Source organism: Struthio camelus, chromosome 3 (genome assembly GCF_040807025.1).
Source record: "Struthio camelus isolate bStrCam1 chromosome 3, bStrCam1.hap1, whole genome shotgun sequence".
Lineage (NCBI taxonomy): Eukaryota > Metazoa > Chordata > Aves > Struthioniformes > Struthionidae > Struthio > Struthio camelus.
The window spans coordinates 78,410,543-78,437,122 of record NC_090944.1 but is presented as its reverse complement, the minus strand read 5'-3'; the positions used below and the strand labels follow the sequence as shown (position 1 = coordinate 78,437,122).

General features: G+C 39.4%; 1 protein-coding gene across 18 annotated transcripts in view; it reads left to right on the top strand.

The window, feature by feature from the left end:
- The window catches only part of ARID1B (AT-rich interaction domain 1B), a 336,987-nt gene that overhangs the window by 86,065 nt on the left and 224,342 nt on the right, over nt 1-26,580 (top strand). For all 18 annotated transcript variants that reach the window (XM_068938631.1, XM_068938622.1, XM_068938621.1 and 15 more), the window contains one exon: nt 17,880-17,990. In XM_068938631.1, the coding sequence (XP_068794732.1) occupies nt 17,880-17,990 (111 nt within the window). The remainder of the gene's footprint in view (nt 1-17,879; nt 17,991-26,580) is intronic.

The window sequence follows — 26,580 nt, the reverse complement described above, 5'->3', positions numbered from 1 at the left end:
AGACCGACTCTATCCATCATCCTTAATCTCGCCATTCTTTTCAACCTGCAGATGAATTTCACCTATGTTTTCTGTATTCTTCATTCACCATTTTCTTAAATTTTTATATTGATTTGGTTGCTTCCCCGCCCCCCCCATATTGCTATTAACAAGTCCTACTATTGAACTTTTGCATCTCTGAGGAGTGCGTAAAGGTAATTGTTTCAGGATGTTGGCCTCAGGAAGAGAAGCTGGCCTCTGAAGACCTTTTTCCTGCATGTCAACTAGCCAGAATTGTGGAAGAACTGTAGGCTAGAAGTATTTTTCCTGGACAGTATGGTTGGATCATGATCCAAGAGAAAATCACTCTAATAATATTGAAGTAGCTCATGGAACCCCTGGTCATGGATCAGGACATTACTGTTCTGGTGGTTCTATGAATACATAACAAAGAGGCGATCTTTGCCCCAAAGAGTTTACGGTCTAAATAATAAAAGCAGCAACAGATCAAGTCAGATCAGTAAAGAGATATAAATAGAAAGGACGGTACTGCTCAGAGTAACACACTGATCTAAGTCTTAAGAGACACGAACAATCTGATTTCAGCTTTATGTTAGTAACATGGAAGACATTCATTCAGCTGAGCAGGATATTCCTGTTGTTATACTGCTACAATGGGAAACTGCATTTGACGATTTTCCAGAGGCATTGAATGTTTACTCAGTCCCTTGAACAATGGCCAAATGCTCCTAGCCTTAACGTGAGATGGTCCTTTTCTTTCCCGGTGTTGACTATGATTGCCTGCCTTCTTGGCTAGGGAAGTCATTTTGAAGCCACCCAAGAAAAAGTGTTAATTTTACATAGAAATTCTGAAAAAAATAAGATTCTACCTCCATGTTAGCTGTAAGCAGCTGACTCCAAAATGTCTATGTCGGTATCAGAGGTGCTCTTCATAGTTCTGTTCCTAGGCAGTGCTAACCTTTTTACCAAGTTTGAGGGTAGGCTACACTGCTGTCAGAAATATGTAAGGCAGTGCCTTACTGCATGTGTTTCCTGAATACTCAGGAGTGAGATGCTTTGAAAGATGCAAATCCCTGTTTTTTCTCTTCTCTGTTCCTGGCTGTATTTATGTAGCATGTCAGGTCTTCTGTAACATTCAAGCACTTTCTTCTAGTTGCAAATTCAAATTCATACTGAAAGTGATACATTTATGGAAATGAAATAAGTAGAAAATATGACAACTGCTGCAAAAGATTATTGAGGTTTGGGTGACACACATTCTCCCAATTAGTAACAGGTGAATAGAAATTGTTTTTTACTCCACTTTGTGGTCGGGGAGAAACAAAAGATTCATCTACTATTGAAGGTGCTGAAGTAGGAGAAAATTAAGATTGTTCTCATTCGCCTTGCTCTTAGAAACCAAAAATTCATAGTTGCGTTTTTCTCAGCTCAGCCATTTTGTGCTGAAGCTTGAAAATATGTGCATCTTCTTTTAAAGCCAGTCTTAAATAGTATTGAAGGATTCCCAAATGTAAATAAAAAAGAGCATGTCCCATGCAATTCTTGGGCTGTGCAGGCTTCTGTGGGTGATATTCAGTGCCTGCTGGACTGGAAACTGAACTAGCTTGTAGCAGGGGAGCAGCTGTGAGGTGGAGAAGTTTCATGTTCTGTTTTAGGGTAAATAAATCTTCTCTGTGATTACATTCTTTGTGATGCGAATGTAATTGGACTGGTTTTACTTGAGGATGGAGAAGAGGGATGTTGGATTAGGGGGGGAAAAAAGAGGCTTCCCAGTGATTTGCCTTCTTTTCCCTTCAGTATTTTCTTTATTTCCTTTGTAGGTTTGTGTGAATGTATTTATTTTGGAGATTATCAGGCTGAAAGTAGTGTTTGTTCTGGATGGATGATGGCCTTTTTCTTGCCACTAGTTTCCTTTTATGTAGAATCCTGTAGTGTGATGATCAGGTATTTTATTATGGGAAGAAAAGTGAAACGGAATTTCATACAGATAATGTTTTGGTTTTGCTCTCTTGGAAAGAATGTGAGAGAGCTTCTGCAGCCGGGTATAACACTTAATGTTGTGCCTTAGAATTGATTCTCTTCTTCATTTCTCACATATTATGGAAGGGTGAAGCCATTGCTCCTTAGCCTTGATTCACTTGAATTCAGTATGCAATGTTGTCAATAAAAGTAAACAGATAAAGTAATCCGTGGGACTGTTCCACTGACTTTCTTTTCCTCTAATCAGCATAGAGGGGAAGAGGGAGAGTGGAATTTACTTGAATGCTTGAACTACAAGTTGTTTAGATCTTCGTTAAACTGACTGCGCAATGTGGGGGGGAAAGGGAGTCTCGTAAGAGGAGATTTGATAGTAATACTGGTATAGCTTATTATAGAGCTCTATTGCAAGACGGCATCAGTCATCCCCTCTTCATATCAGGAGCCTGCTGTGTAAAAACTATTAAAGAGCGAGCTTTGTTTTAAGCAAATTTATTGCAATAGCAGATTCATTGATCATTAGATATTGCCAGTAGATGTAGATATCTCCTCTTTTACAAAACTCTTTTTAAAACCTTTACTGCTCTTAAAAAGAAATGAGAGAAAGATGCGCTACACTACTACAGTATTGCCCTTGGCAGGATTTTTCATCTTGAAATGGCATATAAATGAATAAATGCTTCAGTTGTTTTTGCAGTTTTAAATCTTTTGCCATAAGTAGAAGTGATATTTTGTTAAGAATGTCATGTAATTGCAAACTTAAACTGTCATCATTAAACATTATTTTGTTAAGATAGGTTGATGTATATTTTGGATTCCTATGCTTTCCAGCTGGCTTTTAAACAGCCATGTTTATATATTTTCTTGTTTTATGTAGCATGTGTTCATATGTATTGAGAGAGGATCATGCCTTTGAGGTTTAAAGTGTTATTTTTATGAGTTGGGACCATATCACTTTTTTGACACATGAAATGGAGCCGCAAAATAATTATGGTCTCACTCTTATTTAAACAAAAACTGATTATATTCTGTGCCTGATATTGTTATCTTGAAGTCATCTTTTGTTTAAAGTATCCCCGGAAGCTTTTTGCATGTAAAAATTCCAGAATAGAGTGGGATTATACTGGTCCCTTTTTCATACACAAATTTGAGATTAAAAGGGGGGGACAAAGTCTGGTAGATCCTCGAGGTGGGACGTTTGTGAGCACTCTTCTGGGGCATTGGTCTTTCTGGTTAACAATGTGCACAAAGCGGCTGTGTGTATGTATTTTTAAACTATGCCCTTGTGGTTACTGTGATTTCTGTAAATGCCTTAAAGGAACAGTCAGGTAGTGCAGGCTCAGTGTTTAGTCTGCTTTTATTTAAAAGCAGAAAATGTTTTATAAACAAGCAAACAAACAAAACTTCCTCCCTATCAGGTTTTCTTAAAACATCTTAAAAGCTGGCTAAAACCTTGTTTTTCCCCGCTTGTATAGATAACGCCTACTGATTTTGGTGAGATTTTTAAAAAAAAAAAAAAAAAACCCTGAGTTGTCATGAAACAAATACAGAGTGGAATGACTAGTCTTTTCTTTTGAGAGTGGGTCAGGGGATGAATTTGATTCAGGCCACTAAGAATTTGTTAACCATTTTAGAAGTCCTAAATAGAAAGGCATCCAAGGAAGGGATTGTGCCGTAAGGCTTTTGGCCTCCATCCCTCAGCCCATAGGTGCGGGGCTGAGTCCACTCCCACAAGGTGCTGGAGCTTCTCTCCAGCTGCCCAAACCCAGCACCGGGAGGGGGAGTGGGACTGGCCAAGCGAGCGGTGCCAGCCGTTCTGCTCAGTGGTGCAATCAGGGAAATGGCATAAGCTGCCTTTCCGATCTCCTGTAACTCTGCGCCTGTGCCCACAGAGCACTGGGTAGGAAATGCACGTGCATCACATGTGCGTCTTGCCAGGGAGCTACCCCAAAAGGAAGCTCAAGCTGATGGGGATCAGCAGGCACCTTCAGTGTCCATCTAGCTGTAAGTGTACAGCAGCAACCTACCGCTGTGGGAGAGCAGGAATCAAAGATATGTAGGCCATCCCTTCCTGTTAAGGTCTGCAGTGTGAAAAATCTCTGGGGTGAACAGGTCACGCAGCTGGCACCTGTGGAAGAGGAGAGCAGCCTGGTGCAAAGAGCCCAGGCTTGTGGGGCCTGAGGGCTCCTTCTCCAGGGAAGGAGAGAGCACCCGTCATGGGAGGTGCTGTGGAGGTCTTCAGCAAGCTAGGAGAGCCCCTGCATTGAGCAGATCTCCACTAGGAGCCAGTTATTTTTAATAAAACGTTTATTTTGCACTACTAACTGGGGGAAATTGATGCAGTTCTATTCTGGGATCAATGAAGGCCATAAATTTCAGGTTTGTTTCTGAACTGGTGATAGTAGTTTGAGCTAGTCTCAGTCCCAAGTCTAAGGTTATTATGTGAATGTTCTTATGCAGATACCTGTTTCTGATGTTGAGTCAGTGCAAGATAGGACGGATAAAATATTACCTGATTTGAAACAGCCTTTCAAAATGTGAACAAAATGTGAAACTAATTAATTTGTTTTCACATCCAAGCTGCATGCCTGTCACGAAAGCAGCACAAATTGTATTGTGGCAGAACTGCATCAAATTCTTAAAGTGATTTTGGTACCATAACGATGAAGTTTTGTTTTGTAATACGTGAGCTGCTAAGTTCCTTTGACAGCGCAAATAAGCAGCATGTTTAAATTAATTAACACTGTCAGGCTGTTTTGGGGGGTGGCACAATGGAAAGATACTGTTGTTGTAATTTAGGAATGTGTGTGTTACATGCAAATTTCAAATTCCTTATTGAGTCCTGCAGATCACCCTCAGTGAGTCCGGATTCAAGTTTTGTATCTCACCACAATTCTTTTTCATAAAATCCTTGCTTTTCTAAGTGACTGGAAACTGGCACAGAATTAGCAATCAGCCGTTCGGTAGTTCAGTCTTCAGTTCTGCAGATTTTAAGTAAAACTTCTTTCATAATGTGTAAGGCCTTGCAAGTAACATGTAACAGCCCATGGCTTAAAGTTATAATAAAAATTGTTTGTTCTCCTGTCCTTTTCACTCTTGTGTTTGCAGTCCCCCACGACTAGATGAGTGGTCGTGCTTAATATTTGTTATATTATGAACCACAGGAAACCTAGGAAAGAACAAGCCAGTGTATTAATCTCGCATTTTGCCGTCAGGAATATAGGAAAGCATCCTTTGTGAAAGTTGGCTATTACCATTATAGGAGAAGTCACAATCAAAATTAATGTTTAGAATAAATTGTTGCCTGTCATCATCAGCAGTGATTGACACCGCTACTTGTTGTGAACCATAAATCCTTCAGGGCTCTCATTGTCTCAGCAACACAGGTGTCTAGTGCCCAATGTGTATTCCCAGTATCTTGGAAAGCTGGGCTTATTTTTAGCTTAGGAGTAATGATTTTCTTTCTACAGTAAAGTGAGAGGTACAAGGGAGAAATAAGTAGTTCCTTTGAATTGTTCAACCCAAATTCAAAGCGTTAGCAAGTTCCTAGTTTTGCTTCTGTTGTGTGTTCGTAGGCTAGTTTTTGCAAATCAGGCCTTCTTGTACGTAGCAAGCAGACAAGTGTCTGACAAGGAAGTGGCTGAGTGAAAATTCTCACGCAGGTGTGTGTATTTCTGCCAGCTTTTCCAGCCTCTTTTCTGTTGGATGTGAAATTAAAGATAAGGGAAAACAGCAGTACAACTTTGTATAAAAGCAGGCGTTTTGGAACACTGAATCTGTTGTTGCCAACCTGCTTCAGAGATATCAGATAGATATCCAAAAAGAGGGTGAAATCTTGGCTTCTTGCATCTATAATAAAGCTTGGATAGGTTTTGGGACAGGACGGGGGGAGAGGAGGCTTTAAGCCACTGACTTCCAAACTCGCTCATCATGGCTTTCATATTAGCTTCTGGATACGCCACCAGTGGCCAGCACCTCTGAAAGTTGTCACCTTACCTTGCTAAGCACTGAAGTGATTTAAGAACAAAAGAAAAACAGTTTAAATATTTAGGAACCATACCTGTGCATAAAATTAATTTATCCTTTCTTAGCTTTTCTTATGGGCATAATGTTTTCAGGAAGGGCAAACTGGGTTTGAACCTGTGTACGTTCACTGATTGGAGTCTTTGGCAGTTAGTTAGGTTCCTGCTTTTATAAAGTCTTAGTTCATAAGCATGATGGGCTGCTATAATAGCAAATAATTATTAAGCCTATGACTATTTATCTCCCTGGTTAAGGTTGCTTAATCAACTCAGGAGTTCAATGAAACGGTGGCTCCTGTTGTGCTACATCTTCTCCCAGTAATGGGAATAGCTGATTATTGTCCATTTGGGGAATACTTTTGTTTGTTCAGCATTGCTTATATCATTCTAGTAAATGTCAAACCTTCCCCCCCCACCCCCCACCACCACCAGTGATTTATAGCTGTATTTATAAGATCTTAATAAACTGTAGCTTGTCAGACTTGGAGTGCTGTCTTCCAGAATCAAGTAAGTAGAAGGAATAGGTGCAGGCAGAGAACAACACGGATAATTTCCTATAAACTCAAAGCTGAGCACAAACACAAAATTGAGGGCACGCTATGAAGCAGCATTACCAGCATTGAGTCAGTGTAGGCTTATGTTTGCTGAAGGCATGATGACCAAAATCAAAAGACTGCTTTCAGACTTCAGGAAGACTTTCTTGGCCTTGTTGTTTTGAAGAGAGCATTTAGACACGTGATTTAGCAAAGTGAAAAATAACTCCTGTCTATTACATTTGAAACCTTTAATGTTAGCATGTATCATTTCCCCCCATATGTATCTATCTCTGTAGTAACTTGGATGTGCTAAATGGTATTATTGAGAAGGGTGAAGTATTTTATATTGCAGAGTGGTACTACTGTTTGTTTATAAAATATAACAAAATTGTGTGTTCCTCTGTTTTCTAAGCTTCCAAAACACTGTTGATGAACGTAATCTGTGTTTGTGTTTGCTTCTGTGCTCTTAGCAATTCTGTGGCGCCTTCCGTTTAAAATCCCCTCGTAATGGTTTTGAAACGTTTTCCCAGTCCGTATCTTTCTTTACTGTGCTCAGCTATTAATGGCTTTCTGCCGAAAGTAGGCCTCTCCATTTTCAGTTTGAAGGAGCAATTTTACAGGGTGCCTTTCTTCTGCTGAGCAGGTAGTTAGTGCACCTCTTCAGGCACCTGCTACGAATGGGGGTTTGATTATATCTGGGTGGGTAGTCGGAGAAGACCGGTCAGAGCATGCTGCAAGCCTCTTTGGCAGGAATGTTTACCACCTCTATCCTACTGATTCTTTAGTTTAATTTTTACTCTGTATTTTTGTATCATTCTAAACCTAGATAACATGTGTGGCAATTTTTATGAGTGTAAGATGAGCAATGTAGCAAGGCCCTAGTCCTGAGCAGGAGGTTTTTAGGTACTAAAATGCAGTTAGTATATAATATCATAAAGAAACACTGACAATATAAGCCTCCTTAGTGTGAGGATTTTGCTAAACTGGAGAGAGAGAAAATATAGTCTGGGGAGAGAAAGGAAGTCTAACTGCTGTTCACGCCTTCATTATTAAGTGGACGGTTGTTTGCATGCCGTCAGTTGGTAGATTCAGCAGATAAGGTCCCACTTTCTTAACAGAAGCCACTTTCTGCTAAGTATTGTAGTGCAGAGATGGGGATGCTGTACTTAATCATTTTTACAATCTAAAAACTTCAGTATTTATAAGTAAATAATCCTGAAAGGAGACATTTTTCATCTCAACTACAAAGCCTGGGTATAATCTATCATGGATTTAGTATATTATGTTTAGAAAAAAGTCTTGTTTATGAGTTTAAAAATACAGTAAAATACACTTAATCTAAATGTGTGTATGTATTTCTCAAAAGAAAACAAAAGTTCTCAAGTCAGTGGTTTGGCTCGGATCCACAAAGTATTATTATTGTTCTTGTTATTATGGTGGTGGTATTATTTCAAGTTTCTAAATTCTGATTTCTCCCAGTGTTTAAATCGCAGAAGGTTAATTAAAACAGTTCTTTATTCTGCAACTACTTGGGAATATTAACCTCACAAAGCCTGCATTAAATCACTGAAGTGATAGAATTGCATTTGCTTTATAAGATACCCCTACAAGAGCAAAGAGAAAGCCGTTTATAGTTCAGTGCCATTAATTGCTTGGCATTTAGGTATTGGCACAGGAGTCTATTAATTAACTTGATAGTAAAACTGTTGGAATGCAGGTTGATAAAAACTATTTTGTTCTGGAGATTAGTAATCATAACAATTGTTGCTCCTCTTACCACTCTCCTTATTAACTCAGTGATTATTTTATTTTTATACTGAGAGCAGAATTAATATCCCAGAAATAATTTTATCTGTACCTTTGAAAATCAGCAATAAGTTAAACAGAGTGAATTTTTCAAAAGATACCTGCTCATATAATAGTTGTTTACTTAATGATTCATTAATCTGATGGCTGTGCATAGACAAAGTTTTCTACAGCAATGTTTCAGGATATAAATACACAAATCCTGTTTAAAAAAAATGAAATGCTAATAGAATAAAAGCATGAATTAAGCGATGAAATTGTAAAGTCTGAAAGGTACTAATCTGCCTTTTTTTTTTTTTTTTTTTTTTAAGTTTTACATGTACAGTATATATTCCAGATTTTGGTGGTCTTATAAATTACACCTTATGGCTAGTTGCAATGCAACAACATTCTTTTATGGCCTTTAAATTAACTCATGTTGTATACCTATCCCCAAGACATGGGGAATATAAGAGTTAGTTAAGATCTTCTGGCATAAAATTTACTGCTGGATTTTACGCTGCTCGTATTTTCTTTAGTAATTGAAGATGTTCAGTGAACATTTATTTAGTTTTATTTTTTTGTATTTTGTTGTTAAGACAATGTATTACCTAAATATAGGGGTGTATATATATTTTATATATATATACATTATCCTTTCCAGTATTTCCCTTTTAATTGCATTTCTGTCCTACTGTAGTAGAATTTAAAATACATTTCTGAGTATGCATCTGAAATCTTACAGAGTTTTTTTTAATTGTTGAAATCAGATATAAGCACTGAAGAATGAAAGAGCAAATCAAGGTGAATAGGATACCACTTCATAAACAATTTTACCTTTACATGTTGACAAAACTCCTTGATGTTTTGTTGTGGGAGAGAGAACAACTGCTGCTCTTTGTGAGCCATCCCTCAATAAATTAAGCTATGGGAGAGCACAGCCTCGCTCTTCATTTCCTCCTCTTGCTTCTCTCTGATTGCCAAATACCTGCCTAAAACCCATCTCCCCCATGCATTTTTTTAGGTAGAAAATTAAATAACTATCTGTAAGGTTTTATGTTTTTATGTATCTGCCTATGGAATTCACAAAGATCATGCTTTTTTGTCTGCACAGGAAAGGGAGATTTATTGCTGCTTTATTACCCAGCAGTCCTTTACCATCTTCTACTGAGTGTCGCTGTTTCCTCATTGGATATTAGAGAGCAGTCAGTGGTCTGGTCCCAAAGAGTTTGGCATTTTCATCACTTTTGCTTGTTTTCTGCTCCCCTTCCTCCACTCCTCCCAACACCAGCCCAGTTAGAAAGGCTTTCTTTTGGGAAATTGTGGTTGTCGTGATGGTGGTGAAGACTTTTCTACCTCAAAGATGAAAGAAATAGTTTGCTTCTCTTGTTGGAACTGTTGCTTTGTAGTCCATTGAATTTCTTCTGCTGCTGGGTGTAAATTCTTCTGTAAATTATTGTTCTCTTTCTACTCCTTGCACTAAGATGTTTTTCCACGTGGCAGCTGGATTAAAAGACTGTTCTGCAGATTTTCTGTGGCTTCACGGTCTATGCAGAAAGAGAGGAACCTAGCGCTGCTAATTATCTTCCTCCAGTAACTGTAACATGCTAGTAACCTTTTACCCACCAACAATTCAAGGTAACCAAACAGTAGATTTCAGTTGGAAAAAACCTGTGTACTAAAGTTTTTACAGATATTTCTGTATCTAAACTTTACTACCTTCTCTTATGATTCTCCTATTGATAAATAATAGGTAAGCCTCACTTCAGTCATTTATTTTAGGAGAGACTTCAACAGAGTGTTAAGAAGGTTAAGGTGTCCCTGGGCCGTGATAAAAATATTATCTGTAACATAATATAGCTTTATATTTAAGGGGGGGGGCAGGGAGGAGCTTGCCACTTTCCTGGGTTTTTTTCTTCTACCTCAGTGATGCTCCGGGTTTTTCTTAGCCATCCTTTTCCATCCTTTTCTTTAAGCCCTCCTTAGAGTTGGAGGTTTTCATGAGCCTTTAGATGAAGTCCTGGCTTTACCCTCCAGCACAGTTAAAGACATGCCCCTAAGAAAACGCTGAAAAAAAATGTTTGAGTCTCAAGTGAGGAAGTATCATTCTTGGGTACCTAGCTCGATTAGCCTAGAGGTAGCAGCTGCTCTCAGTGCAGCTTTTCTCTTTATTCTGTAAGCTGGCTTCGGGGTTTGAGCTCTGCTGTAAGCTCCGGGCACCACTCTGACCTCGTTCCTGAGTGAGCCTTCTGCTCGGAGAGGTGCCCCTGCCCGCGCGGGCAGGCTGCAGCAGCACATCCCGCTGGCTGGGGCGCCCAGCCCCATCAGCTCCCTGCTCGCGTGGCACCAAAGTTTAAAAAACGGCAGGTTTTAAATCCTACCTCTCTCACACGCCCTTATCGTTTTTAGCTCCAGATTTGGGGGTGCGGTGCTATCCTGGATTTGCAGCCCAGCTTGGAGTCTCAGGTATGTTGGAGAGAATTATTCCTCCAAGATTTTTTAGGAAGGACCAGTTTAACAGGGCAGGAGACAGGATGGTGCAAAATGTTGATGATGGTGGTGCATCACGTTAATATGATCGTTTGCCCTAAATGAATGTAAAGATAGGACATATTAAAAAAAAAACAAAACTGCCAGTACTCCTTTTCTTTTTCTTTTTCTTCTCTTTTTTTAAATATAACTTTGTCTGTTAAAGGATGGGCAGGGAAAGGAAGGTGTGGGTGTAGAAAATGAAAGTGTGGTTGGACTGCCCAGCCTTCTAGGGTTTTTTAGGAAAAGTCCAAAAAGCTCTATAAACATGGGAAGATTCATGGAAATAAAATACTTATTTCCAAATTATATTTGTATGTCTCAGACTGCGTCTTCCAAGTTCTCTCTCATCTCTTCATTCACACTCAAACTTTACCTCTATAGAACAAAAGGAAGGTGTACGTTTTTGTTTTTGCCTGTAAATTAGGAACTGATAGCTGTTTATCAGGCTGTGTAATGCCAGCCAGTCACAATGCAATGTGGACACAACTTGTGCATTTATTTCACCCAGAATAGAACAAATATGAGAGAAGAAAATTAGAAGAGATGTCTTGTTTCCATTTAACACTACTGTTCATATGCTCTGTGATCCATGGAACGCAATAGCTGAGATGAAGGAAAAAGAATAGCAAGATAAGAATTTCAGAGGATGATTTCATCTTTAAGCTCTTTCTGCATCACTAGCTTAACATGGCTCCTCGAGGCCACATGGGCAAGACGTATGTAAAAATGGATTGGCGTGTTTAGGAAGGAAGACCCATCTTTCTAGTTAGTTGTCTCAGACTACCTGATATATGATTAGAAGCTGCTTTGTCCAAACAAATAACGTTCTTCCCGTAAGATGTAGGAGGCTTTTTTGATCCAGTCTGTGTTTAGAGTGCTTTCAGTGTGTTCTTTGAGGGGGGAAAAAACCTTCCAAAGTTAGATAGTTATCTTAGGAAAGCAAATATATTACTGGGGCTCTGCCCATAAGCCACCAAAACTTTAAGGAAGTCTTTAGACAGATTGTCTTTTGCATCAGAGGCTACAAGAAGTATGTTTCCCTCCTCCTCTGCTGTGTCTGGAGGCTTAACTTAGTGGTCATTCTGTGATAATTGGGATGCTGAAGGGAGAAAATGTGGTCATTGTGGTCATTTATATGAATTAGCTTGAAAAAAGAGGCCTAGGAAAAGGCAAGTTGTCACAATGAAGCCACAGCTATCTTGGAAGGGAAGACATTACTTTGAAGAAGATCAAATATCTTTGTAACAATGAGACATCCAGACAGACGAGTTGTCCGGATTTCACCAGATGCATGACTGGATTTTTGTCTGAGGTAGTAGATATGATTTCTGGATAAATCACTTCCTCTTGGAAAAGGAAAAAGGACCTTCTCGCTTTGGCACTTCTCTGAAGCTTTTGCATCCCTCAAGCACCTACAGTGAAGATTGACAACCAAGATGAACTTGGTGAGCTGAAGACCTGACTTCATAACTTCTGTTTCTGAGGGCACTGCAGTCCTGCCATTGGTTTGTTTGTGAGAAATGATAAATGCTGAAAAGAAGGGCAGTAACTGTTAGCTGTCTCCACTGAAGTAAGAGTCAACAAATAGCATCAGCGTATTGCAGTAGATGCCAGCCTCTTACTCACTGTCTTAGGCTAGCCACTCTCCTTGTCTTCATTCAGGTTTTTGTGGTAGTGGTAGGAAGTTGACTTAAAATGATCTACACATTCGGTGTATGAACAGGGGTTATTCACTTTGTCACCTAAATATAGACTCGCGTGTTGGAGGGGATTGCCAGTTATGCCCCCAGGCATTGCATTTTCCCCAGAGTGCAGCCTTACCTACAATATTTTTCTAACACGTTGGCTATCTGTGTCTGTTTTGTGTTGTCAGAGAGCGTACAAGCTTGGGAAGTGACGTGTTAGGATTGGGGTAGGAGTCAGCTGTGTAGGGATATGCCATCGTTCTAGTAAGTAATGTTTTTATTGTAGTTTTTGCATCAGAAGGTGGAAAGAGGAGAAAATGTGTTGATGTGTATTTACCTACACAGAATTAACAAATATTTTGGTAAGTGGTAACAAGGAAGATCTTTGTATAGCTACTAGCATATTACTTGCTTTCTTTCCGTTTATAGTATCCATTCAGAGATGAGTGAAATAAACTTGCTTGTAGAGTTGTATGCCCCTTTTGGCTTTTTTACTGAGTCTTGACCTCCGTTCTGAAGTGGTCTGGGAGGGAAATGAAAGTCTGTTTTCAATTTTACTGTTGTCACATTGCTGTAGAATTTGCTGCTCTCAAGCTTGATGTCTTCTAAGGATCAACCAACTGAATCAGGGATACTAAAATAGTTTTTAATAGTTTTTTTAAATTCAAGTGTAGTATATTATTTTCCATAAATGATTTTTCTTCTTTGTAGCCATCATGGTGCTTATCTTCCTGGGTGGTCATGCTATCCCTGTGAAATATGCTGCAGTAGAAGTGGATGAAGCCTTAATGATATTTCTCACCCAGCCCTCCTTTAAATGTGGTTACCCCCAAACATTGATTTCACCATACTTTCATTTTCTATTAAAAATAATTTAAACTATTGCTTAATTAGATCTTATCTTCTTCAGCAGAGCTTTTAACAAGTGTGCATTTCAACTACATTGTTTTGAGCATGATCAGTACTATATTCATTCAATTTTGCAGAGAGCTGGTAGATGTGGACAGACCTACTTATTTTAAGCTAGGTCTAGTTAAACTATGAAAGCATGACAGTAATTAACTTTGCATATCAAAGGATAAAAGGTTCTCTAGCTGTCCTCGCTCCAGAGCAGTTGCAGCGCTGGCTACTTGGACCGCTGTTCGGTGGAGGGCTGAGCCCATCTGTTGGCTGGCTTCCTTGGAAGGTGGGAGGTTTTTTGCCTTCTGCTCACCAAACCCTTCCAATATCCAATACTGTTCAATAGTCCACAAGAAAGCTAAGGGGGAAGATTCATTTTCTGGCAAATTTTAAGTTGTACCATTTCGCAGAGGAATCTAATAACTGAAAGAGGCAACACAAAATGAGGGAGGAAATGTCTAACCGCAAGAATTGCAGGAGGGGGGAACCTTCGACTTTCTTGCAGGCCGTTATACTGGCTCAATTTGTGTCTCAAAACCTTTGTCTTAGTGCAATCCCACACTGCTGTGTTATGGAATAAAGACCTTTCAGTCGAGCAATGATAGCATTGAAGACTTTTTATAAATTGGTAAAATGAATACAATAATAGCAAATAAGAGAGAAGAATGTATCCTTCTCTTTCCTCCCATACTTTGCAGCCTAAACAAGGTTTAAGCAAAGTATACCACAATTTGCAGAGCAAGCTAAAAATGTACATGAACAGGATGTAAATAATAACCAAATTGATAAGCAATTGGTTTTCATTCTTACCTAAATATAGTAATTGCATATTGATTGCCTTCTGAACAGCAAATCCAAATATACAGGTTTTAGGCTGCTTATGTGTAGGCATACTCCATTTATTTTTGTCTACCTGTTTTAGAGTATAATTTTTTTGAAAACAATCCAAACTTCAGCTGTTTTGCAGTGCATGTTTATGACTTGCTGATAATTTGTCCCAATGCCTTTTCTAAAATCTGATGGGAAAACCCTGCTTTTAGTTATTTTACAACTTCGTTGACAGTTTGTCCTATAACAGCTATGATGTGATTGGATTTGTGCCAAGTTAGGAAGTTCTGAGTGGAAGCTTGTAGCCTTCTGTTTATAAAACCCTGGATTTCTCTCTTTCATGCACCCATACTCTTGTTTGGGAGGAAAGTTTTACGGTAATTCATTTAAAAAAAATAATAATAATAAGCTTTCCTTTGAAAGCTGATCATAGATGGATAAAATAATGGAAGTCAAAGAAAAAAAAATTGGGATCCTAGGAGAAGTTTCAGCCCCAGTATCAATGGGAGACTTCTCAGCCGTGACTGTAGCACAACGTGTGCTATCTTCCCTCTCTTCATTCCCTGATAAATGCATTCCTGGATGCTAGAAAGAATAATGAACTTTCAAAATCGAAAATGAGAATTGCCAGTTGCATGTATTTTTTTCAGTGACATACATTTTACTATATGTCTTTCCATACATCTTACTTATCTTTCAAAATCTGTTGTATCTATTCTTTAATATGCGGGTTTTTTTAATTCTAACACAGATAGAACTCTCTGATCTAGAAAGGCAGTAGATATATCATCTCTTCTGTTTTTCAGTGCAAGATGATATTAAACACCATTTTTGCTTATGAAGTCAACCCTTTGGTCCAATAGGCTATATAATAAATAATGATTAAATAATAAGTGGACTATTTTCATTGGACAGTACATATGTCCAAATGCATTAAATTACACATACACCCCATGCATATTTCATCCGGGAGATTCACATGCCTGAAAGTTACGGAGAGCAAAATGATCCTTTCAGTTCTCAAGCCACTTTCCAAGTTTCCGGTGATCATAGTATCTGATGGCATTACAGCACATATGAGAAAGAGTATGTGGGCTCAGTCCCGTTTGGCGCGCACAGGTATCCACCTCCTAACTGACACAGATGCCTGCAGGACTTGTTTCCAAACCTAATGAAGAACTGAGCAAAGAAATTTGATTTTCCCACAGTCAGAAAGGAAGACTCTGTGTAAATCGTGCGTTTAAAATGACGAAGGATGTCATCTCCAGGTTTTTACATGTGCTCTTCAGTGTGTGGAAAGACATTTCATGGGTAGCCTTCATATGCCCAGCTAAAACTAAACTCTATTCAACATTCAGCGTTTCTCCTGAAAAAGTGTGCTGTTTCTGTCCCTCCCTCCCTCCTGAAACTTCAGTAGGGAAAGAGCTTTCAAATAAAATCTTGCAAACGTGTGGGAACAACCATGCTTGGTGCTTTGTAAAGGATTAATGGCTCTTGAGTTTTCAAAATATAAAACATGTTTTGCTTCCTGGGAAAATTGTCCTAATCCTGTAGCGTCTGTTTGGAAAAAGGAATAATTGTGTTCCTAAAATGATGTCTCCTAAATTGAGTATTCCATTTATCCTTCTCCACTGCTTTTGGTATTGCTGTTTTGTTTTGTTTTAACAAGTGGTTCTTGTTTAGTCTATTTTTTTAAAAAAATTAGACAGACCAGCGAACAGAATGCTGAACTAGAAGTTCAGATCTGCAGTCGCTGGTTTATGAGAGATGTCTGTGCAGTGACAACAAATAGTGTGCATGTGCACGAGCGTGCGTGTGTGCTTTTAAATAAAAAGAAAGCAGAGGTTTGCTCATTTGTTTGCCTATTGTGAAGCTGTCCTGCACCTTTCTACTCCTTTGTAATAGGGTGAAGGCTGCTGAATGGCGGCCTTGTGCCATTTGTTGATTTTAAACCTCCCTGTTAATCCACAGGAACCTGCTGGTGTGCGCAGCAGGAGAGCTGTGTGACAAGTGGAAATCTGGCCGGGAGGGAGGAAGGGGGGTCACAGGGGATAATAATCATTCAGCCATCAGCTTTTGTCACCCTTAAGCCTAATTGTTACCCTCTGCTGGTAACCACATTGAAGTGTTGGCCTTTTAAGTGTTTCTTCGTTTAGCTCGGCACAGGCTTCCCGATAGGCCCGTTTAGCGGTGCGTTTGCATCGTACCAGTTTGGCCGGGTTTGGTTTTATCAGCCTCGCTGAATTTTTCTCTCTCCATTAAAAATAATTCAGGAGAGTCCCAAAGCGATGGACGTGGCTGGATGGAAACAGTGTGGTTGTTAACAAATTTCTCTGTCAAGTGCCGTGCTACAGCAGAGACGGAAAGCTTTACTGCGCTGCAAACCAGCTGGTTTGTGGAGTCGGTATATGGGCAATAACTTCTGTTGATATGGATACTTGACTATAAGAGCAGTCTTTGCTAAGCAGCAGCAATATAATTTTCAGAGTCTGAAAGGGGGTGGGGCAGGGGGGAGCTTCCTGTATCCCTCCACGCCAAAACTGCACGCTTGCTTTCAGTTACGCATCAAAACTGAAAGCAGGAGGATGGCTGAGGCAAATTACGCTTGTAGTTGCTTTGGCAAACTTGGGTGGGGAGGGGGAGAGAAGAGAATTAAACAATTTAAAAGCAACAAAGAAGAACCTTTAAGGTGTGATATCTTTTCTAACAGTCAGAAACTGGTTCTTCAACTTTCCTTGCCAGTTGTGCATGCTGAAGTAGGTATGGCTCTCCTGTTTTCCTTGAAGACGTTAGGGTAGAAGCTCCTAACGTGAAGTATAGTAGCTAAAACGAAGCCTGACCCTAGGGCTTTGCAATGAGCAAGCACCTATAAATGTAAAGTAAGTTTGTGTTTTAGGATGAGTTGGGAGGGCGGGCTGTTTTGGTGTTCCCTTCACCCCTGCGCCGGTGGGTCTTGTGTCAGGAAATTTAAATAAGATTGCTTAGGTTTGTATAGGGAGGAAAATCCCTGGGCTGCTGGTACAGGCTTTGGAAGTACTTTTGATCAAATACCCTTTTCTTATAAGCGGTTGGACACAATATATTTCAAGCAGATGCAGTGAGTATTTTCTTTGCTCCGATCTGATAGCCTGCGTTTGAAAGTTGTCAGGAGTAGTGATGGTGAATTCAGGGTGGTTACTGGAGGCTGACTACGTAGCATGATTACAGTCTTATTTTCAAGTCCAGTCTGGTGGATTCTTCCACCTGGCTCAATATTTCAACTAAAGGCTTGATAATATTATTTAAGCATTTGATAAATGTTTTGACCGCTTTGTGCTTGCTACTCTTTTATTATAAAAGGAGGTCGTTCATTTAGTCTGTTCATCTGTGTTACAATGGCATGTTTCTCTGCTCGTAGCCGGGTCACTGTGCTGTTTGGATCTCTTTACAAACAGCGTGAATCATACTGGTACCTGTGTGGGCCTGATACTTCCATCCAGAAGATTTAATTAGTAAAAACTTCTGATTTGAAAAAAAGATTGGCACTCAGCTGTTATATGTTCACCTTGCTGTGAAGTGGTTTTAGTTGTAGCTACTGAGTCAGGTTAACATCTCTGTTGCAACTGTTTTTGCAGGACATGTCTCAGGAAGGCTATGGAACCAGATCTCAACCCCCTATGGCCCCAGGAAAGCCTAACCACGAAGACTTGAATCTGATCCAGCAAGAAAGACCATCGAGCTTACCAGTAAGAAACTAATGTTTCTGTTACAGTATAGCATTGAAAAAATGAAAACACTTAATGTAAGACTTTATTGCATCTAGGATGAGTAGATGAGAAATGTTGGAAAGAGAAGTACTAAATAAAGTTCACAACAAACTGGTTTTAAAAATACACTGAGAACAGACAGCTTATATATGAGTGGATTTTCTCTTACTTAGGCTTCTACTGGTTCATAGTTATTTATGCACATCCATGTTTGTACACATGTGTATTTGCATAGAGGAAATGGATTTTTTTCTTTAAATCTTTGGGAATTCTATACTTCCACGAAACAATCTGATGAGGAAGAGGCTTTTGTTGCTCCTATCCCTTTTCTAGGGATTTCTGTAGGTTTTGATTTAGAACGCTGCCACTATGAGGTTTGCTCCAAACCCCGAGCACAAATAATGAGTTTGACACGTTAATTCTGCTATAGCCTATTGCTACATTCAGAAGTGTAGTAATCCTAATGACAGTGATACTTTGAATAGATTGATCTTTTGGTTAGATGATTATTTTGGACTAACCTTTCTTAGTTCTCTGAGCTTTATGCATTCTGCTGGGGGGGGAAACAGCACAGACAAAATTAATCTGCTTTGCAAAGACACTGCAGCTACTTGTATTTTTGAAGGTCTTACCTTACTGTAATAGACTAAAGTCCTCTTTGGCCTTGCTTCTGTATGCCTCTGTTTGGGAGATTTTTCATTTGTTGGTGGTAAAACAGCATGAACTTAAAACGATTAGAATATGTTCAGCCTAAAAGATGAAAAATTGGTATGCTATTTAAACTAAGTGAGCTTTGGCTTGGAATAATATATCATAAATCTATTGGATATTTCCTGTAGTTCACTGGGCATGTGTTCATTTCCAGTTGGCAGAGGGATCCCTCTGTATGCTTACCTTATCGAGACACTAAGTTATTTGTGAAATCTAGTAGTTTATTGCATATTTCACCTCTGACACATGCCATATTGCCAACCCTTAAAAATAGAAAAATTATTGAAAATCAATCTGTAAGATTTCCAGTAATACACAGTCACTAAAAAGTCTCATGATAACAGTCCTATTTAGTGCACAGCTCAAATTCAGCTCTCCTGCTTTCTTAGCCTCCTCCCCATCATCCCCCCCCTGCCCAAAAATCAGGATCATATGGATAGCTATAGTAGTAAGAAGCTTTGGAGCTTCTTTTAAAAACAGCTTTCATGCAATAAACATCTTCATAGCCTTTAAAGTTGTAACTTTGGAACCTAGGACAGTATATGTACAAGAAATGCTTTACATGCTGTTTTAGATAAATATGTGTTTTAGGGGAAGCTGTGGAAACTGATGTAAGAAGAGCTATCCATTTACTTTGAGTTAATTTTAATTTGACAGGTTTTTTTTTTTTTTTCAAGAAATCTTTTTTTAAAAGACCAATTTCCCTGAACAGGTCTCAAAAACAAATGTTGGCAATTAGTTTAAAAATACTGGGGAGTGTGGACATTGAACTATTTTGGCAACATCTAACTTCTTTAAAAGCAATGATATTAAAAGGGACTTTTATCTCTCAGTTCCCCCCCCCCCCCCAAGCAGTGTACACTAGGGTAGATGGAAGTAAGGCGGGAGGTTACCAACTAATGGTCTGCTAATTTTCCTGTGCTTTTTCTTAAATGACTGTCCTAGTTTTAATCCATCCTCTGTCCTACCTCCATCGTCATGATATCTAAGCAGAGCATTGGGTATTATCTGTGTCCCTAAGTGTTTGGTATATTTAGTAGCTCATTATTATTCGTGGTATGAGTAAGTTGGTGGTATTAACAGTGAATGTTAACCATTTTGGCCACATAGCTTAAATTGTAAGTTGATCCTAAATGCTGTTATTCATGCTGAAAAGCTTTGATACATATCCACAGACCACTTCATACACTCAAAAACTCTGCTGTTTGGATAGGGAGGGAAATGGGAGGTGTGTTCATTTTGTGTTGGGTTGGGGGATGGGGAGGTACCAAAATTAATAAGAACTGCAGCCCTACGTATGTGGCAGCATTGTTTTTGTAGTGGGAGCAAACTCCCTACCATCTTAAATCCAAGGAAAATGTCTTGGAAATTAGGAACAGCCCATACATTCAAAGTATGGGGAGCGTGGTAAATGCTTTCATATAACTCTATATGGTGTAAGCATGGCTTGAACATATGAATTTTTTTTTCTTCCTTGAACAACAGAGTCCTGTATTTAGTTTTGAGCTACTTATGAAAACCTGTGATCTCTATCCCTCGTTTAGTATCCCTCATGATAGTGTCGTTTTGGGATACTAAATATAAGCTTCTTAAGGTTGCTTTCAAGTTACTTTATAATCCCATTCTTGGGGGTAGTCAGTAGCTTTTCATTGTGTATTGCAGTTTGAAGTGATAGCAGGGATGTTGCACTTTTAATGAATTTTGGTTGTGTTTTGGGTTTTGGAAATCTGCCTGCTATATTTTTGTTTCTTAATGGCGTTGTGTGAAATCACAGCACCTACATAGCAAACTCATACAAATGTCTGAAAACAACAAAAGAGATCAGTAACAATGGCGAATGGTGTTCTCTGATGTGGCTTTAAAAAAAAGTAGTTTTCCTTTGATGGATTTGAAGAGGAGCTAACCACTTTCTGCAGCTCTGAATGCTGACTTGTGTCATCCTTTTGGAGACTGTTTTTCAGCAGGTTTGTGTCACAGTGAGCACAGCTAAACAGCTCAATAGTTGTTCCATTTCCTTCACACGTTGTATATAAAAGTCCTGGCATGAATGTTCCCATAAAGTTCAAAGCAGACAAATTTGTAATGTGGGTTGGTAACAAATGGCTACAAACAAAATATGGCTTTATTAGCCACTTCTAATGGGCTGTCAGGTTCTATACAATGCTTGCTTTCCTTCACCCTAAATGCTCTGGTATCTGGAGGGTTTGACCTGGAGGTCTTTGACCATGTGGAGTCACTGAGAACTCCAATGAAACATTGCATAGAATAGTGCTCTGAGCACTTTTGTTGGGGTCACAATTAGAAGGAAATCTCAAGCTTTTGAGAAAACATGGGTGTTTGGAACTCTGTGAAAGAAAGGAAGTCATAAACAGAAACTGTTCCCTATTAGGGGAAAGGAAAAGAAGGGAGAGAAGCCTGAATGAAAATGTCTGGAGAACAGAACATATTTATGGAGATTTAGGGGATAATGGTAAAATACACATTTCTGCTATTGTGGGAAACATAGAGCGACCTTACAGAAAAAGCTTCCAAATGATTGATCTGCAAATTTGTTGTTGCAGTAAAGGAGTTTATGTCAGCAGTAGGCTCTGTGTGTCTGTGAAGACTAACACTTTATTCTGCCTTTAATGAGTAATTTTGTAAATGTTCACATTGGATTGCATTGATAGAGTGAGGAGCAGAAAACATAGGTGAATTTAATTTCTTTTATTGTCACCAACATGAAAGTCATTTCAGATAGGCATTGGGGTTTTTGCTGTTACTTTGCTCTGCTTTAATAAGGTCTTCTTTGCCTGGTGTCACGTGTGGTTGTTTGGGGCGTGAGGTCAAATAGCTCAGCCAGGGTTGCCATGCCTTTAAAGCAGTGGTTTCTGCTAATTTGTCCTTGTTGCCTCCCCCCAGTGAAGTTCCATGACCGCTTGAGCCGCTTCAAATCGGGGTGGCTGCCGTGGTCCCGTGTGTCTGCGCCAGCTTACCTCCTCTGCTGTCGCTCCTGTGACCGGCCAGCAGAGTTGATTCAGGGAACTGTGCCAGCTGAGAAATAATCGCTCTTTTTATTTCTGGGTCAGTTTTTGACTGGATCACTGTGTAGTTGCCTGAGCATCAGTGGAACCGCAGAGGAGGAGATAGGAACCCTGTGGCTGTGGTGGGAGAGAGGACAGCGGGGCTGCAGCAGCTCTGATTTTTAGCCACATCCTAAAGACTGTACGATCTTGATAGAGTGGTTTAAGATGCTGTCGCCTCATCAGCTAAGACATAGTGACAAAACGCATCTCAGTGTTTTTAGTCTGACCCCACAGTGATCACAGAGCCCTAAACTGACAGAAGACAATTCACTTTTTTGGTAAGGTAAGGTTTTTTTGCCAGCTTACACCTCTGAGCTGTTTCACTGAGGGGTCAGTGAGTGCTAGCACCAATGCTTGGGAATGCATGGCTGGAGGCAGCAGCGAAGGTGGGCTTGTGGCAGCCCCGATTTAGATCGGTGTAAACTATTGTGAAATTACGACCTTAGTCTTATAAGTTAGCTCAGGTGTCATATTGTGCGGAGGTCATCTGATGCCAATGGGGAAAGGTTGTGTCTGGAATTGAGGGAACCGGCGCTTTGCTAGGTCACTCTGAGTTCTGTGTTCATGGATTAATTCTGTGATGTCACTTATTCACTGGCTTTCTTCATGGAGGCAGAACAATTTTTACAGAAAACAAAATAATAGCCAGCAAAGGAAGTAGACTGCTAGTTATGCCTTATGCTTTATGGTGACCTGTGGATTTTTTTTAATGTCAGTTCTACAATGTCTACAGTAGTGTGAGCTTCAAAGTAAAGTAGGACTCAATGCATACTGTTGCTTGGACAGAGAAAATTTGAGATATCAGTAGCCTTGTTTCATTACACTTGGCACAGTGGAAAACAATAGGGCAACAGTCCTTCCTGTTTCTATTAACCACTTTGCAGATCTGTTCTACCTAATTTAGTGAGCCTCTAAAGGGTGTTTAGAGTGCTGGACAGGCGTGCCTCTGGTCAACGCAATTTTTATTTTTAATTACAGAAGGAGGGTACTAAATTAGATTTCAGAGGACCAGTTGAAAACTGGTGGTGAACTATAAATACAAAACTAGATATACTCGGCTCATGGAACAACAACATTTCAGATGCATGGCTTGATAAGCGCTAGCTGTGCGAAAATATATGGAATGGTTTGGGAATCTGCTTTCACTGTCTAACTTACACAGTATGAACTAGTTTGGAAAGTTGTCTGTAGCAAGTGTTCTCCCTGAACAGATGTATTCAATGGCTGAAGTCTTCATAGACCAGAAAAATAATTTCCAGTATAATTTGAGAAACTGCAGTTGAGAGTTGGTAGGAGATACCTCTTTTTCTTTTCTCAGAGGTTAAACTACTGGGGCCAGGGACTCTGGTGACATTTATACAGAGCTTAGTTCAGTAAGTCCTAATCGTGATCAGGGTTGTAGGCACTACCATAATGTAAATATTAATTACCACTGCAGCCCCTCTGGTAAGGAAAAATCAGGAGTAAAGGAGAGGTAGTGCAGCAACCCTTTGGTTTTGTAGTCCAAGTTGGAATCTTTGCAGGTATGCGAATTAGAAGACCTGATCCAAATTCAAGTGACATTTAAAAAATCCAGGATATTATTTCTTATTTGAGAAAGGAGGGGAAAAATCAGTAAATGGATCCTTTGTAGTGGCAGGTGAACGTAGTTGGTGGTTGATAGATACATGGATAGTACATAGTAGCAATTTCGTCCTGTAGTTATTTACTTTTATTCATGTCTCAGTCTGAAAATTACTGGGGATAGGTTAAACCACGAACAAGAAGGAAATGTGAGCGTGTAATACTTGTGAATTAAATTTTCCATTGTCTCTACATCAAGAAGGATAAGACTAGTGTGTCTCTTTCCTACTTTCCTCTCTTTTTCCTGCAATGTTGTAAAATAACTGAATGATCTTGTTTTCCTTTGTTTGGGTCAAGAAATTTTAGCTGAAAATTGTTACTCTGTGAAAGAAGATTATTGACTCAACAAGCCTTCAATTTTCAGTGAATAACACTCCCACCCTCTAGCTTCAGGAACATGTGGTGCATGCATTCTATTTTAAAGTACAGACTGTAATTTAAAACTGAGGCAGTTTGATGCCCCACTGAACTTTTGTTTAAGCCTGGAATGAAAGGAAAAAAGCTTTAAGCTGCGAAGAAGTGACGAAGCTTTCGCAAATGTTTTTCTTGGCCATTATGCATAGAATTGGAAAAAGTTGCTATTTTTTTCCTATTTTTTCCCCAAGTTAGTTTAATTCCCTATCGAATGCGGTTGCTAGTTTGCTTCTTTTTCCTCTTGCCACTCCGTTCAATGACAATAGGTGCGTATGGAGATATCAAGTGTAGCTGTTTTGGAGGTGCTGCGCACGCTCTGGTGCTGATCCTGACGTGGGTTCTGGATGTGGCCCCCTGCGTGTGTGCTGGCCTGGGTCAGAGCACTGGGTCACATCCAGCGCGAGTCATTCCCGCCCCACTGAAATTGTTGGTGTTACCTGGGTATGAATTTACGCTTCATGTGTGCTTGTCTCATTAAAAATCCTGAATGTCCATGCAAGTTTCACATTTGGCTTTTGTGAAGCCAGGATTTCACGTGTGTGATTAAATTGATTTTATAGAGAATCCACTTCTAGATTCAGTTTAAGTGCTGTTTTGGGGCAAAAGTACAATTTAAGTTGTGCAGAGCAGCCCAGAGCATATGCTGTGTCTGTAGGGGTAAATTTAAATCCTAAAACCAGAAGTGTTGATTCTGGAAGTCTGCATTTCTTGCTGTTAAGCTATGTCATGTGAAGAGATGGCTCTGTTGTTACTCATTTGTATTTTCTGCTTTCCAGGATTGCTTGGTTCTGCTTGATAATGAATATATTTATTTAAAATGCAGTATTATGCTTGTCACTGAAATATAAAAGTATTGTAAAAAGATACCTAGCTACTCAATCACATTTTCCATTTTCAAAATACCTTATATTTACAATGTTCATAATATCTCTGTAGTAACTAAATTACTAGTGTCTTTAAGGACCTGAGAAAATTTAGTTAACCTGAGAATATTTGGTCTGACCCCCTAGAAGGAAATCTATGTGAAAAAACTGATACGGGATTATAGAGCTCAGAAACAGTTAATGCTGCAAAAACTTTTATTTAAATAGGCCAGTATGGATCTGTGTGGAATATTAAAGTACTAGTGGCTTTTTTTTTTCCTCTGATGTTTTTTGAAGCCAATAGGAGTTGCCTGGAAGTGCTTTGAACATCTGAATACCAAGCTAGTGTTGGGGTTGACTCAAGAATTAAAACTGGATTAAATTTGGATGGTTGAAGCGGTTTTTCCAGTTTTTCCCTCCGGTTGTTCCCTCCCCAGAGGTTGCTGCTGCCATAGCAGGGGCAACATAACTGCACTTGCAGTAGCCCCTGGACTGCTACAGCTTGCAACTTGAAATACAGAGGTAAACTGTAAGCAGCACAAGGTTACTTTAATGTGCAGGGCTGTTAGCTGTAGCAGTTCAGGTGTCTCTTGGTGCCTGGCTCAGAGGTACCTGCTGCAGGGGCAGGAACTGCGTTAGCTGTCCTTTCGAGCTGCCTAAATTTCCCAGTCGATGCCCTTTAGATTATGGATTGGGGAATTTAGGATGGTGGGGTTTTCTTCTGTTTTCTTGAGGGCTGGGGTGGGGGGTAACTTGGTACAATGTGTGCACAATACATATAGTGTGTATAAATGCAGGCATGTCTCATCTATTCAGTTATTTGTAAATTTTGAATTGATGGCATAATATAAATTCCAAAGCTTAATATATTCACCAGCGCCTATCTTTGTTCATGCCTGTATGAACATTGGGATTACCACACAGAAAGTAAGACAAAAGAGTGTTACTCACTTGAATACCATTTCAGGAAGTACTTGAGACACTGTAACTGTTTTTTTTATTATTACTATTTTTATTTTTTTGCCACAAGTATTCCTGTAAGATAGTTTTTTGTTTTTTTTTTTTTTAAAACGGAATGACTCCTTTACTAGCGCTTGCAAACCCTTCTGAAGTATGACCTCAGCTTCACAACCTTGACTAAGCACAGTAACTCAGTCTGACCAGCGACATCTGAAGTGTAACACTAGATGCCTTTTCTTTTTCTTCCCTCATCTGTTCCCATTTGTTTGGGAACGTGTTGGCTTCTGATGCTGGTGTTACAACTTCCATTCAGAAAACATTACCAGTCTTTGATCTGTGGCTTGCTTATGAGTGGTCCTATTAAATTTGCTGTTTCTGTGTAAGTGGATGTTTGCGCGGTCATGGCTAATAGTGTAAGATGAGGCCAGGTTTCGCAGTGCTTTTCTCTGATTGTTTATGGCATATCCATAATTGCTAGCGATTCGAGGTGTCACCACAGTGCAAATGCTTAGCATTTGTAATGTATTGTGTGTTTTGTGTGGTACATAAGAATCTCGGTAAAGTATCTGAGTCCAGTAGTGTGTGAGACTATATATGTTTTCCGTTATTCTTCTAAAGTTTGAAATAGGTTTTTAAATTTCTCCGAAATTTATTTTCTGGAAATATAAAGCCTTTTGTTATGTTTAATTCTCTGAAACCTTCCTTCCTTCCTTTGCTGGAGCCATTGTTGTGTTGACTATGAAGTCTTTCCTTTGGGAAGACAATTCACAGTGGCCTTTATAGTATCTATGCTGTATTGTGGTGTAGGTGAGAAGTGCTTCTGCAGTGTTACATGTTGCTAAATGGGCTATCTTTTATCAATTTAACTTAAACATATATGTGCAAAATAAAGTTGTTTGGTTTTTTTTTCCCTGTGGTTATCTTTGGAAAGCA